At 50.9% G+C, this 15870-nt stretch overlaps 2 protein-coding genes across 2 annotated transcripts; one reads left to right on the top strand and one right to left on the bottom strand.

Annotated features, from left to right (window-relative positions):
- Positions 1 to 628: 628 nt before the first annotated feature.
- On the top strand, positions 629 to 9495 carry ENO3 (enolase 3). The gene is made up of 12 exons (XM_075261553.1): positions 629 to 730; positions 3095 to 3185; positions 3383 to 3478; positions 3557 to 3615; positions 5926 to 5995; positions 6076 to 6209; positions 6694 to 6916; positions 7258 to 7455; positions 8138 to 8339; positions 8563 to 8671; positions 8879 to 8937; positions 9076 to 9495. Exons 2-12 carry the CDS (start codon positions 3101 to 3103, stop codon positions 9143 to 9145), a joined length of 1305 nt encoding a protein of 434 aa, XP_075117654.1. The 5' UTR covers positions 629 to 730; positions 3095 to 3100; the 3' UTR covers positions 9146 to 9495.
- A 1171-nt stretch (positions 9496 to 10666) lies between these two features.
- Positions 10667 to 14346, bottom strand: SPAG7 (sperm associated antigen 7). Its single transcript, XM_075261554.1, has 7 exons — positions 14246 to 14346; positions 13490 to 13557; positions 11861 to 11949; positions 11697 to 11781; positions 11534 to 11623; positions 11301 to 11457; positions 10667 to 11212 (listed from the first exon to the last, which is right to left on the bottom strand). Exons 1-7 carry the CDS (start codon positions 14328 to 14330, stop codon positions 11100 to 11102), a joined length of 687 nt encoding a protein of 228 aa, XP_075117655.1. The 5' UTR covers positions 14331 to 14346; the 3' UTR covers positions 10667 to 11099.
- Between the last annotated feature and the right edge of the window lie 1524 nt (positions 14347 to 15870).

Genomic DNA, 15870 nt, shown 5'->3' with positions numbered 1-15870 from the left:
CATGGTGCTCTGTACATTATTATATTAATCCCATGGTGCTCTGTACATTATTATATTAATCCCATGGTGCTGTACATTATTATATTAATCCCATGGTGCTCTGTACATTATTATATTAATCCCATGGTGCTCTGCACATTATTATATTAATCCCATGGTGCTCTGTACATTATTATATTAATCCCATGGTGCTCTGTACATTATTATATTAATCCCATGGTGCTCTGTACATTATTATATTAATCCCATGGTGCTGTACATTATTATATTATTCCCATGGTGCTCTGTACATTATTATATTAATCCCATGGTGCTCTGTACATTATTATATTAATCTCATGGTGCTCTGTACATTATTATATTAATCCCATGGTGCTGTACATTATTATATTAATCCCATGGTGCTCTGTACATTATTATATTAATCCCATGGTGCTGTACATTATTATATTATTCCCATGGTGCTTTGCATTTAAGGGTTTATATACAGTACACATGTACAAATTAACAATCACTGACTGGCACAGTGGGATAGAGGGCTGTGCCTGTGAGGGTTTACTATCTATGAGATATATGTATTGGGGGGGGGGGGGGTATAGCCTGGGCCGTCCTCCCTCCTGGCTGCTCTTTGTGTGACCCCAGCAGTGACAGCCTCTCCCCTCCCTCTATATAAGACAGGACACTGGACAGAGCTGACACTACCCACCGGCCAGAGGCACCCACACACCGGGTAAGAGACTCATACTGTATATTATATACTGCCCTGCACATTATATACTGTATGTTATATATTCCCCCTGCACTGTAATCTATATATTGTATATTATATACTGCCCCTGTGCATTGTATACTGTATATTATATACTGCCCCTGTGCATTGTATATTGTATATTATATACTGACCCTGTACACTATATATTGTATATTATATACTGCCCCTGTACATTATATACTGTATATTATATACTGACCCTGTACATTGTATACTGTATATTATATACTGACCCTGTACATTGTATACTGTATATTATATACTGCCCCTGTACATTGTATACTGTATATTATATACTGACCCTGTACATTATATACTGTATATTATATACTGCCCCTGTACATTATATACTGTATATTATACACTCCCCCTGCACTGTACATTATATGCTGTATGTTATATACTCCCCCTGAACTTTACATTATGTAATGTATATTACATATTCACCCTATACTGTTTTCTATATACTGTATATTACATAATCACCCTATACTGTATACTGTATATTACATAATCACCCTATACTATATACTGTATATTACATAATCACCCTATACTGTATACTGTATATTACATAATCACCCTATACTATATACTGTATATTACATAATCACCCTATACTATATACTGTATATTACATAATCACCCTATACTATATACTGTATATTACATAATCACCCTATACTATATACTGTATATTACATAATCACCCTATACTGTATACTGTATATTACATAATCACCCTATACTATATCCTGTATATTACATAATCACCCTATACTGTATACTGTATATTACATAATCACCCTATACTATATCCTGTATATTACATAATCACCCTATACTGTATACTGTATATTACATAATCACCCTATACTATATCCTGTATATTACATATTGTGTGCAGTTGCAGTACATTATATTCTATACATCTGATATATTCCCTCCTGTAGATTCTATATTGTACATCATGGCCCTGTGTGATGGGGGCGCTGAGGTCAATGTCACAGCCCCGGTGACCTTTGCCTGCGGCTATTACTGTCCTGACCTTTATCTGTCTCCAGTGACTTTTACCTCGGCTATTTATAAACCTCCAGAGATAAATCTAGAAGCAAATTAAAATACCTCACGTACAACCCGAGAGAAGCGGCTGCCATATTGTATAGAGAGGCAGTATACGAGAGTTACTGTATAGTCATGTGACCAATATCAGTGTATATCACTATTATTATATAGTCATGTGACCAATATCAGTGTATATCAGTATTATTATATATTCATGTAACCAATATCAGTATTATTATATAGTCATGTGACCAATATCAGTGTATATCAGTATTATTATATAGTCATGTGACCAATATCAGTGTATATCAGTATTATTATACAGCCATGTGGCCAATATCAGTGTATATCAGTATTATTATATAGTCATGTGACCATTATCAGTGTATATCAGTATTATTATATAGTCATGTGACCATTATCAGTGTATATCACTATTATTATATAGTCATGTGACCATTATCAGTGTATATCACTATTATTATATAGTTATGTGACCATTATCAGTGTATATCAGTATTATTATACAGCCATGTGGCCAATATCAGTGTATATCAGTATTATTATATAGTCATGTGGCCAATATCAGCGTATATCACTATTATTATATAGTCATGTGACCATTATCAGTGTATATCACTATTATTATATAGTCATGTGGCCAATATCAGTGTATATCAGTATTATTATATAGTCATGTGGCCATTATCAGCGTATATCACTATTATTATATAGTCATGTGACCATTATCAGTGTATATCACTATTATTATATAGTCATGTGGCCAATATCAGGGTATATCAGTATTATTATATAGTCATGTGACCAATATCAGTGTATATCTGTATTATTATAGTCATGTGACCAATATCAGTGTATATCAGTATTATAATATAGTCATGTGACCAATATCAGTGTATATCAGTATTATTATATAGTCATGTGACCATTATCAGTGTATATCAGTATTATTATACAGTCATGTGGCCAATATCAGTGTATATCAGTATTATTATATAGTCATGTGACCATTATCAGTGTATATCAGTATTATTATATAGTCATGTGACCATTATCAGTGTATATCTGTATTATTATATAGTCATGTGACCATTATCAGTGTATATCAGTATTATTATATAGTCATGTGACCATTATCAGTGTATATCAGTATTATTATATAGTCATGTGACCATTATCAGTGTATATCAGTATTATTAGTCATGTGACCATTCTTTTCCCTCTGCCTCTTTTCAGGTCATCATGTCTATTCAGAAGATTCACGCTCGGGAGATCCTGGACTCCAGGGGAAACCCCACAGTGGAGGTGGACCTGTATACTGGGAAAGGTGCGCCCATATCCATCACTATGCCAATATTGTAGAAGTATATGATAAAGAGAGGTGTGAGGCTGAATACACAGCAGCACAGAGGATTTCAGAAGAGTAGTGCATTGAATTGTGTGTGCCCATAGTCTGAGAATAATTACAAGCAGCACAGAGTATTTCAGGAGATGGAGTGATAGCTCTTGTCCTCACTACTACAGGTCTGTTCCGGGCAGCTGTACCCAGCGGAGCCTCCACAGGAATCTATGAGGCCCTGGAGCTGAGAGATGGAGACAAAGCTCGATATTTGGGGAAAGGTAAGAAAGACCTGATGATCTACTGTAGGAATCACCGGTGTCCTGTCCATGTCCTGTAACTACTACCACTCCCACCAGGTGTCCAGAAGGCAGTGGAGCACATCAACAAGACCATTGTGCCAGCCCTCATGGAGAAGGTAAGTCAGAGTCCGCAGACCCAACAGAGGCCAGGGGTCTGGCGGTCAGGTCTGAGGTGGTCAGGGGTCTGGCGGTCAGGTCTGTGGTGGTCAGGGGTCTGGCGGTCAGGTCTGAGGTGGTCAGGGGTCTGGCGGTCAGGTCTGAGGTGGTCAGGGGTCTGGCGGTCAGGTCTGAGGTGGTCAGGGGTCTGGCGGTCAGGTCTGTGGAGGTCAGGGGTCTGGCGGTCAGGTCTGAGGTGGTCAGGGGTCTGGCGGTCAGGTCTGTGGTGGTCAGGGGTCTGGCGGTCAGGTCTGAGGTGGTCAGGGGTCTGGCGGTCAGGTCTGTGGAGGTCAGGGGTCTGGCGGTCAGGTCTGAGGTGGTCAGGGGTCTGGCGGTCAGGTCTGTGGTGGTCAGGGGTCTGGCGGTCATGTCTGTGGTGGTCAGGGGTCTGGCGGTCAGGTCTGTGGTGGTCAGGGGTCTGGCGGTCAGGTCTGAGGTGGTCAGGGGTCTGGCGGTCAGGTCTGAGGTGGTCAGGGGTCTGGCGGTCATGTCTGTGGTGGTCAGGGGTCTGGCGGTCAGGTCTGAGGTGGTCAGGGGTCTGGCGGTCAGGTCTGAGGTGGTCAGGGGTCTGGCGGTCAGGTCTGTGGTGGTCAGGGGTCTGGCGGTCAGGTCTGAGGTGGTCAGGGGTCTGGCGGTCAGGTCTGAGGTGGTCAGGGGTCTGGCGGTCATGTCTGTGGTGGTCAGGGGTCTGGCGGTCAGGTCTGAGGTGGTCAGGGGTCTGGCGGTCAGGTCTGAGGTGGTCAGGGGTCTGGCGGTCATGTCTGTGGTGGTCAGGGGTCTGGCGGTCAGGTCTGTGGAGGTCAGGGGTCTGGCGGTCAGGTCTGTGGTGGTCAGGGGTCTGGCGGAGAGGTCTGTGGTGGTCAGGGGTCTGGCGGTCAGGTCTGTGGTGGTCAGGGGTCTGGCGGTCAGGTCTGTGGTGGTCAGGGGTCTGGCGGTCAGGTCTGAGGTGGTCAGGAGTCTGGCGGTCAGGTCTGTGGTGGTCAGGGGTCTGGCGGTCAGGTCTGTGGTGGTCAGGGGTCTGGCGGTCAGGTCTGTGGTGGTCAGGGGTCTGGCGGTCAGGTCTGTGGAGGTCAGGGGTCTGGCGGTCAGGTCTGAGGTGGTCAGGGGTCTGGCGGTCAGGTCTGAGGTGGTCAGGGGTCTGGCGGTCAGGTCTGTGGTGGTCAGGGGTCTGGCGGTCAGGTCTGAGGTGGTCAGGGGTCTGGCGGTCAGGTCTGTGGTGGTCAGGGGTCTGGCGGTCAGGTCTGTGGAGGTCAGGGGTCTGGCGGTCAGGTCTGAGGTGGTCAGGGGTCTGGCGGTCAGGTCTGTGGTGGTCAGGGGTCTGGCGGTCAGGTCTGAGGTGGTCAGGGGTCTGGCGGTCAGGTCTGAGGTGGTCAGGGGTCTGGCGGTCAGGTCTGTGGTGGTCAGGGGTCTGGCGGTCAGGTCTGAGGTGGTCAGGGGTCTGGCGGTCAGGTCTGTGGTGGTCAGGGGTCTGGCGGTCAGGTCTGTGGAGGTCAGGGGTCTGGCGGTCAGGTCTGAGGTGGTCAGGGGTCTGGCGGTCAGGTCTGTGGTGGTCAGGGGTCTGGCGGTCAGGTCTGAGGTGGTCAGGGGTCTGGCGGTCAGGTCTGAGGTGGTCAGGGGTCTGGCGGTCAGGTCTGAGGTGGTCAGGGGTCTGGCGGTCAGGTCTGAGGTGGTCAGGGGTCTGGCGGTCAGGTCTGTGGAGGTCAGGGGTCTGGCGGTCAGGTCTGAGGTGGTCAGGGGTCTGGCGGTCAGGTCTGTGGAGGTCAGGGGTCTGGCGGTCAGGTCTGTGGAGGTCAGGGGTCTGGCGGTCAGGTCTGAGGTGGTCAGGGGTCTGGCGGTCAGGTCTGAGGTGGTCAGGGGTCTGGCGGTCAGGTCTGAGGTGGTCAGGGGTCTGGCGGTCAGGTCTGTGGAGGTCAGGGGTCTGGCGGTCAGGTCTGAGGTGGTCAGGGGTCTGGCGGTCAGGTCTGTGGAGGTCAGGGGTCTGGCGGTCAGGTCTGAGGTGGTCAGGGGTCTGGCGGTCAGGTCTGTGGAGGTCAGGGGTCTGGCGGTCAGGTCTGTGGAGGTCAGGGGTCTGGCGGTCAGGTCTGTGGTGGTCAGGGGTCTGGCGGTCAGGTCTGTGGTGGTCAGGGGTCTGGCGGATCACAGGATATGACCTGTGACTAGCACTTGTATATAGTCCGGTGATAGGACACATGGAGAGACTTCATCCAGTAGATCAGATGACCGGGGTGATAGCGGGTGATATCGCTCATCTCTTACTTCTGTCCCCGCAGAAACTGAGCGTAGTGGAGCAAGAGAAGATCGATAAACTCATGCTGGAGCTTGATGGGACCGAGAACAAATGTAAGTCCAAGAGAAGAAGCCGAGAGGCGGGAGCCAAGATGTCTGCCGCTCAATATCTAATATATTCTCTTCTCTTTCAGCTAAGTTTGGTGCTAATGCCATCCTGGGGGTGTCCCTGGCCGTGTGCAAGGCTGGTGCAGCAGAGAAAGGCGTCCCCCTCTACAGACACATCGCCGACCTAGCCGGAAACCCCGAAATCATCCTCCCTGTCCCTGTAAGTCTATATCATCATATTGTCAAGCAATGAGCGCCATCTCTGCCCACATCCCTACCCCCCCACATACCTTCTCCCCTCCCACATCCCTACCCCCCTCCCACATCCCTACCCCCCTCCCACATCTCTACCTTCTCCCCTCCCACATCCCCCCCTCCCACATCCCTACCCCCCTCCCACATCTCTACCTTCTCCCCTCCCACATCCCTACCCTCCTCCCGTATCCCTACCTTCCCCCCTCTCACATCTCTACCTCCCCTCCACATCCCTACACTTCTCCCGTATCCCTACCCCCCTCCCGTATCCCTACCCCCCTCCCATATCCCTACCCCCCTCCACATCCCTACCTTCCCCCCTCCCAACCCCCCTCCCACATCCCTACCTTCCCCCCCCCCCACATCCCTACCCCCCTCCCACATCCCCCCCCCCATATCCTCATTTCCCTGATTTCCTTCTCGTTCTCACGTTTCCGGTCTTTTCTCAGGCATTCAATGTCATTAATGGTGGATCACACGCTGGTAACAAGTTGGCCATGCAGGAGTTCATGATCCTGCCTGTGGGGGCATCAACCTTCCGTGAGGCCATGCGCATCGGAGCGGAGGTCTACCATAACCTGAAGGCTGTCATTAAGGCCAAGTATGGCAAAGACGCCACCAACGTGGGGGATGAAGGTGGATTTGCTCCCAACATCTTGGAGAACAACGAGGGTGAGAAGAGAGGAAGCAAATGTTAGAGCCCTAGGAGAGACGTCTCCTAAGTGTCCGTCCAGCTGCTGTGTAGAGGCTGAAGGTGACACGTGTGCCCGTCACTCCGCCGACCGTAACATTATACGGCCATGACAGCTGGTATAACACAATATAACGCTCTGTAATATCCCATCCACCCCCACCAGTGTCAGGGGACAAAAGCCAAAAACAGCTTCCAACTTCTACTACACCTGCCACCAGTCACAGCAGATAAGATGTCACCTTGTCCCTCGTAGGACGCGAGTCTCATCTCAGGACAGACATCTTAGACTTGTGATACATTTCTGCCTTTGTCTCCGCAGCTCTGGAGCTCCTGAAAGCCGCCATTGAGAAAGCCGGCTACCCGGACAAGATTGTCATCGGCATGGACGTCGCTGCCTCTGAATTCTTCCGCAAAGGAAAATACGATCTGGACTTCAAATCCCCAGATGACCCAAACCGCTATATTAGTGGAGAAGAACTGGGGAACCTGTACAAGTCCTTCATCAAGAACTACCCCGGTAAGAGCGGAGACGTAACATTACCCGCCCCTGCAGGGTGATACACAGGAGGAGCTATGTGCCTGCCCCGCCCCCTGCAGGGTGATACCGAGGAGGAGCTATGAGCTGCCCCTCCCCCTGCAGGGTGATACAGAGGAGGAGCTATGAGCCTGCCCCGCCCCCTGCAGGGTGATACAGAGGAGGAGCTATGAGCGTGCTCCGCCCCCTGCAGGGTGATACCGAGGAGGAGCTATGAGCTGCCCCTCCCCCTGCAGGGTGATACAGACAGGAGGAGCTATGAGCCTGTCCCTTCTCCTACAGGGTGATACAGAGGAGGAGCTATGTGCCCGCTCCGCCCCCTGCAGGGTGATACTGAGGAGGAGCTATGTGCCTGTCCCGCCCCCTACAGGGTGATACAGAGGAGGAGCTATGACCTGCCCCGCCCCCTGCAGGGTGATACAGAGGAGGAGCTATGACCTGCCCCGCCCCTTGCAGGGTGATACAGAGGAGGAGCTATGACCTGCCCCGCCCCCTGCAGGGTGATACAGGCAGGAGGAGCTAGGAGCTGCCACACCCACCCCCCTTCCCCCGCAGGGTGATACAGACAGGAGGAGCTATGAGCTGCCCCGCCCCCTGCAGGGTGATGCAGACAAATTAACAATACGCCCCTCCACCTAAAGTGTATTCTTCTCCTTTTTGGCAGTGGTCTCCATTGAAGACCCCTTTGACCAGGATGACTGGGAGAACTGGAAGAAATTTCTCACCACAGTTGACATCCAGATCGTTGGTGATGATTTGACCGTCACAAACCCAAAGAGGATCCAGAAGGCGGTGGAGGAGAAGGCTTGTAACTGTCTCCTGCTGAAGGTCAACCAGATCGGATCTGTCACTGAGTCTATCCAGGCGTAAGTGTCCGGGCCGTATACAGTCACACGAGTCTCCAGTGTATACATGTCTGCTCTCCTGGCTCTATGGCCAAATGACATCACTGCAGGCTATTGCGTAATAACATTCCTGGCATCTCGTGGGTTAATATTCCTGTCCCTGGTGGTCAGTATACAGGTCACCCCTATACGCCACTTGTACGGCGCTGACGTGACGCTGTCTCCTTCTATATCATCTTTACAGCTGTAAACTGGCTCAGACTAATGGATGGGGTGTGATGGTCAGCCATCGCTCTGGAGAGACAGAAGACACCTTCATCGCCGACCTGGTGGTTGGACTGTGCACCGGACAGGTGAGGAGAAAGCAGGGATGTAACTAATACAGCTCATACAGGCAGGACTGTACGAGCCCTCCTGATATACAGGAGAGGAGGAAGCAAAGGCATAGACCGTATACGGGAGAGGTGAGGAGGAAGTAAATAAATGAACAGCTGACAGAAAAATACACAGGAATAAAAGCAGCGGTGCAGTAAATAACATCCTGCTCCTTCTCTTCCCAGATTAAGACTGGCGCCCCCTGCAGGTCAGAGAGATTGGCTAAATACAACCAGCTGATGAGGTAAGGACTGGACCTTCTCTGCACCCCTGACCCTTCTCAGGGGAGGGATATTTGGGGTGCTATAAGTGCTCATTATACAGTGCAGACTGCACATAGTCCCTCAGGTCTCTTACTGACCACTAACAATTTCTTCTGCAGAATTGAGGAAGAGTTGGGCGACAAAGCAAAGTTTGCTGGACGTAAATTCAGAAACCCCCGGGCCAAGTAAAGATAAACACCAAAGAATCTCCTGCCGCCCCCTGCACTCTCCACCTCTTTATATACCTTGTGTCTAAAGAACCAACATGGCTGCTGTCATCAGTAAGTGGGGTGTAAATCACCCTACCTCACCCGACAAGTCCATTCCTTACAGTCGGCGCAGTAAGAGGCAAGATCATCCATACCTCTTACGACATGTCCAGAGATGTGCAACCAGGTGCCTCATATGACATCATTAGCATTCCCTGATGAAGTCATATGGTATGGACTTGTCACATGTGGACACTTTGGAGCGCCATTTTAAAAGTGCATCTTTGGTTTCCCAATGTACATTTCAAATAAACAAAATCTAAAACACAAGGATTGACTGTTGTGCTTTATTGACGAAAGGTGAAGTTTTGTGATTGATCAAGTAAGATTGGGGGCTCGTCCGGGATGGAGTATAAGTCTTCGGACTGGTCTCAACTTCTTCATTTTTTCTTTTAGGCTGTAGTGGTAGCAAAACTAAGTGCTAAATCAGAGAACCCTAATGTGCCCATATTATACAGAAGAGTCTTCGGGGTCCTCTTGAAGGTTGTGACAGAGGGTGGAGGGGATAGCGTTGTTTATCATGGTAGTGAGTTTCAAAGTATTGGGGGTGGAACTGAGTAGCAGAATTCTGGGAGGCAATTACAGGTAAAAGAAAGAATGAGGCCGTGAGAGGATTGGAGATATGTGGAGAGGTTGTGGACTAGAGATTAGGTCATGTATGGAGACAGTTAAGGGTGGACTGGACGGGAGATGACACCATTTGCTTGGAGGCCACAAAGAAGGGTGTTACAGTAGCCAATGGGCTTGTAGGACTGGGGTAAATATGGTGCCGTTGACTTTGATAGGTCATGTAGGGGAACAGTGAGGGGTAAGGAGAAAATGATGAACTCTGGTCTCTCCATATTGAGTATGAGGAGGGCGGAGAAGAAGGAGGTCATGGCTGATAGACGCTCTGGATAGCAGAGGACTGACATCTGGGCCAGAGACATATTTAACGTGTCAGTGTAATGGGGGTGTGGGATTCCATTCGTCCAAGGCCAAGGGTGTAGAGAACATGAGGGGGGTCCTAGGACAGAGCCTTGGGGGACACCTACCGAAAGAGGGCCCGGTGTGGTGGTGGTGTACGAGGAATGAGGAGAACCAGAAGAGGGTCAAGTTGGTGATGCCGAGGGATGAGAGTTTGTGACAAGAGGGAGTGGTCAACTGTCGAAAAGTGGAGGAAATGTCAAAGGAGGAGGAGGATGGAGGAGCATCACATGGCTTGGGCAGATAGTAGACCATTTGTGACTTGGGTTAGGGCAGTTTCTGCGGAGTGATGAGGTCAGAAGAGGGAGTTGGAGGAGAGATGGGGCATCAGCTGGTCAGAGGGGACGGCTGGGAGGAGTGGAAGAGCTGCCATGTGATTCCCCAGCGTAACTACTGAGGGATCTACTGCGAGGCAGGGCTTACCCCAAGGCCCGCCACCACAGCGCCGCCATCTTTAATATTCCACACACTGAGAAATGTTTTCACTTTTTATTAACTTAAAGATGATATTTACAGAGCCGAAGCTCGCAGCGCAGCTCGCAGACAGAGAAGAAACCTAAAGAACGTCTGAAAAAGCAGAAAATGGGACAAAATGTTGTAGGAAGCGTCCAGGAGCGGCCATGTTAGCGCCGAGCACAACACTCGCTAACTCCAGCTCCGCACACCGCGAGCGAGACGGGATACCTCACATAAAACAAAGGGTTAAAAGGAGTCCAGAAGTAAGAGACGCTATAATACGGCCAGTGCGCGACATAAATAGTAGTCCATGGAGGTCGCCATCAGCGCGCTGCCAGGATCCAAGCTGACCGTGCCGCCATTACAAAAATAAAATCAACCCCCCCCCCCCCAAAAAAAATTCCACACAAGATTAAAAGCATCCAATGAGAAGCCCCGAAGCTCCGCAGGGTTTACGATTTACTGGGCGCGGGTTCGCCGTCGTCCTGTTTTAACCGCTTCTTAGCTCGGATTTCGTTCATCGCCTCCTCGATGGATCGCGTGTCTCGTTTATTGGCGACAGGAACTGCGGAAAGATGGGACAGGTCACAATTACCAAACAAACGTCAACACCCCCCTCCCCCGGCCGCCATCTTGTATGTACTTCAGCTTACCGCAGCCGTACGCCTTATTGGCTTGCAGGGTGTGGGCGGCGTCCTTGGCGGCGATCTTCCCGATCAGGTGACTGTACTTGTCTTTGTAGTCGCTGTTGGGGTTGACACTAGATGGGGCCTTCAGCGCAGCCTCCTCGGCCTCCCTCTGCGCCAACTCCTGTCGCCATAGTAAGCAGAGGATGAAAGCAGCACTCCTATTGGCCGGGCTAGGTCACATGACCCCCAGGACTTACCTTCAGCTTCCTCTTCTCCTCGGCCTTCAGTGGGTCCCACTCCTCGCCCCGGCGGTACGCCTCCAGCTCCTCATCACACGGAGCAAACTCCTGAAAATGGAGGAAGATGAGACACCCGAGCGGCGGGAGGACCCCACAACACCCCCAGGACACCCCACCCCACCTTCTTAAAGATCATGACGTAGCGACTCTCCTCATCCTCCCCAAACGAGAACGACGTCAGGCCGGCCACCTCCACCACGTCATGTCTGAGTGAGGGGAGACATCAGCAGCCATTACAAAGGGAAGACTAGAAACGGAGGGCGAGAAGCGGGCGACAATACTCACAGAATACTGCGCTCGATCTTACTCATCGGCTGGAACTTCTTCTTAGTCTGTGAACTGTCCTGGATAAAGTCTGACACCTCCTTCTCCATCTACAGGACACAAGACAACAGGGGTCACCCTACAGGGGGAGGAGCAACCATACCACCCCACATGGAAAGGGGCTGGCTCATAGGTATATTCTATCTGTATCACCCTGCAGGGGGCGGGGCAGGCTCATAGGTATATTCTATCTGTATCACCCTGTAAGGGGCGGGGCAGGCTCATAGGTATATTCTATCTGTACCACCCTGCAGGGGGCGGGGCAGGCTCATAGGTATATTCTATCTGTATCACCCTGTAGGGGGCGGGGCAGGCTCATGTATATTCTATCTGTACCACCCTGCAGGGGGTGGGGCAGGCTCATAGGTATATCCTGTCTCTATCACCCTGCAGGGGGCTGGGCAGGCTCCTAGCTCCTCCTCTGTATCACCCTGCAGGGGGCGGGGCAGGCTCATAGCTATATTCTATCTGTATCACCCTGCAGGGGGCGGGGCAGGCTCATAGCTATATTCTATCTGTATCACCCTGTAAGGGGCGGGGCAGGCTCATAGCTATATCCTGTCTGTACCACCCTGTAGGGGGTGGGGCAGACTCATAGCTATATCCCGTCTGTACCTCCCTGCAGGGGGCGGGGCAGTTCATAGCTATATTCTATCTGTATCACCCTGTAAGGGGCGGGGCAGGCTCATAGCTCCTCCTGTCTGTACCACCCTGCAGGGGGCGGGGCAGCTCATAGCTATATCCTGTCTGTATCACTCTACAGGGGGAGGAGCAACCATACCACCCCACATGAAAAGGGGCTGGCTCATAGCTATATTCTATCTGTATCAACCTGCAGGGGGTGGGGCAGGCACATAGCTCCTCCTGTCTGTATCACCCTGCAGGAGGCGGGGCAGGCTCATAGCTATACCCCGTCTGTACCACCCTGTAGGGGGTGGGGCAGGCTCATAGGTATATTCTATCTGTATCACCCTGCAGGGGGCGGAGCAGGCTCCTAGCTATATCCTGTCTGTACCACCCTGCAGGGGGCGGGGCAGGCTCATAGCTCCTCCTGTCTGTATCACCCTGGAGGGGGCAGGGCAGGCTCCTAGCTCCTCCTCTACATCACCCTGTAGGGGGCGAGGCAGGATCTTAGCTCCTCCTGTCTGTAGCACCCTGCAGGGGGCGGGGCAGGCTCCTAGCTCCTCCTGTCTGTAGCACCCTGCAGGGGGCGGGGCAGGCTCCTAGCTCCTCCTGTCTATCACCCTGCAGGGGGCGGGGCAGGCTCCTAGCTCCTCCTGTCTATATCACCCTGTAGGGGGCGGGGCAGGCTCCTAGCTCCTCCTGTCTATCACCCTGTAGGGGGCGGGGCAGGCTCCTAGCTCCTCCTGTCTATCACCCTGTAGGGGGCGGGGCAGGCTCCTAGCTCCTCCTGTCTATATCACCCTGCAGGGGGCGGGACAGGCTCCTAGCTCCTCCTGTCTATCACCCTGTAGGGGGCGGGGCAGGCTCCTAGCTCCTCCTGTCTATCACCCTGTAGGGGGCGGGGCAGGCTCCTAGCTCCTCCTGTCTATATCACCCTGTAGGGGGCGGGGCATAGTGCAGTCTCACCTTCTTCCTGAACTCCACCTTCTGCCTCTTCTCGTGCTCCTGCATCTTCTTCAGTCTGGCCGCTTGCTCTGCAGGATACAGAGACAGCCATCATGTACACTTATCACTACAACCTAGGAGACCGGCAGGGATTCATGGCCACATTGCTGCACCGCCATGATCACTGCTGATGAACTACAAGCCCCAGCATGCCACTGGCTCTGCTGTCACTGCATGTTGGGAGTTGTAGGGACTGCAGTCCGTGACGTCACGAGTCTCTGCTCTCCATACATCATGTGTATGGACTAGTCCTTTAATTAAGATGGATTGAGCTGCAGCCAATACAAACCCAAGACAACCCACTAAGAGGCGGGGCCAAGATAAGAGCCAGGTCTTCTCTAGGACACGACCTGGATGGACCTATCACAATGCAGCTGCGCAACAGCCCGGGCAGCAGATCAGCCAATCAGCTCACACAATGAAAGAGAACGCGCACCCGGCAGCCAATCACATCCCCCGCTAATACCAGCATCGGGAGAACCCGCCCATACGAGCGCTCAACCAATCATAACACAGCCGCGACGTGCGCTCTTTGCTGATTCGTCGCTGACTTTCTGACGGACACCTCACTCCACCAATGAGACTGCGGATTTTCGCCGGTCTGGTTTCTCGGCTACGAATACCGTGGCGGCCAACGGCCGGAGCTGTCCCCGGTAACAAACACTCGGTGACCGGTCTGACCAGGTCCTCTCTACGGGATTAAAGGAGCGGACTCACCTCTGGCCTTCCGCCGGCTCTCCTGGTCCCCGACCTGAGGCGGCCGCTCCATGGAGCTGAGAATAGAACCGAGCAGGTCCGCCATCTTGGATCCTGTGAGCGGGCGCGCGCAGGCCCAGAAGACAGTGCGCGTTCTTAAAAGGGCAGCAGCGCTTGTCGGTCCCCACTCGGGCACAGAGACTTAAAGCGGCAACACCGTCCCTATAGAGAAGGCCGGTGTACGCACTGTGCTGCCTTCGGCCTACATACCGCCCCCTTCTGGACACTGAGCCTTTTACACTTTCGCGTTTCTTCGCTCCCCTCTTTCCAACCGTTTCCGTTTTACGCGGGCACAGACTGTGCTTTGTCATGGCGCCGGTGTCGCTTTTCTTAGGTTTTACTTTTACAAACGTTTGAAAGGTTGAAAAACGAAAACTTTGTGAGCCGCAAACGTCCAATATTAATGGGATTCTGGAGATGTTCTGACATTTTGATGATTTTATTCAATTTTTGGGGAGGGGTGAGCGATTCTTCTGACACTTTTTAACCCCCTTCCCTTCCCCCGAGGTCCGATGGCCCGGACAAGGTCCTTGTGAAATCCTGTCGTCCTTCTTTGTGCTGGCGGTGATCATCGGCCTCGTCTGCCATGACAACCGATGACCGCGAGACCAATATGGCGGTGATCATCGGCCTCGTCAGCTCGGATCTGCCCCTGTACGAGGGGACACAATAAGGCCAGACCATGAAGGGGCTTCTATCATCTGGGCATTGGACCTCCCCATGAAGGGGCTGTGGCTTTCCTATGGGCTTGTCAGGGTTGCTTGGACCAATCACAGCACGCAATGTAGTTGCTGATGTCATGGTGGAGGCGTGGCCTCTCACGCTAAGGGCGAACAAAGATGGCCGCGTGATCCTGCAACTCCTTCTCTTACAATTCAGCTGGATCCCATTCAATGGGAATGATGCCTCCGAGTGTTGCTTCCAATCATAAATGCCATACCATATACATTGTGCTCCGGTGACTATATACCCCATGATGCCTTCCTCATAGGTAGGCGTGGCCTATCAGAAGCTGGGAGGAGCAGAAGGACCAGAGCAACGGCCACCCCACCCACGTAACCGGTAGTTATTAGCGACGGCCTCCGGATGTAAAGAAAACCACAGACGCTTTGTATTCCGGCCAATTCAGCATTTTTAATGTAAATGGGTACAAAGTCATGCAAAAAAAATAAAACGGTCAAAAAAACAAACAAAAAAAAAAGGATAAACAAGTAAAAATACTCAGGAGACGACGGCCGGAAAATCAGGAAAAACCATCCATCAAATTCTCGCATTTTTCAAAATGTTTGCAGGTGACGCAGGCGATAAATTCTACATTTTCTGAAAATTTTTTATATCTTACAATATTTACATTTGTCTCGTCATGCAAATAGGCCCCTCCCCCAACATCTGCATTAAAAATAGGTTTTTCTGTAAATTTTCTTTTTACGTAATTGATCCCTCCTCTGTAGTGTCGTCACTTTAAAGATCTGAAAATATAAATTTTTTTTAAATTTCAGTGATTTTTTTTTTTTTTTTTTTAGATTTGTTGCTATGGAGATCACCGAACGACAAGAAAAAAGGGGGGGGGGGGGGAGTCTCCTAAA

Source organism: Leptodactylus fuscus, unplaced genomic scaffold (genome assembly GCF_031893055.1).
Source record: "Leptodactylus fuscus isolate aLepFus1 unplaced genomic scaffold, aLepFus1.hap2 HAP2_SCAFFOLD_197, whole genome shotgun sequence".
In the NCBI taxonomy this organism is placed as follows: Eukaryota; Metazoa; Chordata; class Amphibia; order Anura; family Leptodactylidae; genus Leptodactylus; species Leptodactylus fuscus.
The sequence above is the reverse complement of the archived record's forward strand: the minus strand, read 5'-3'. Positions and strand labels throughout refer to the sequence as shown.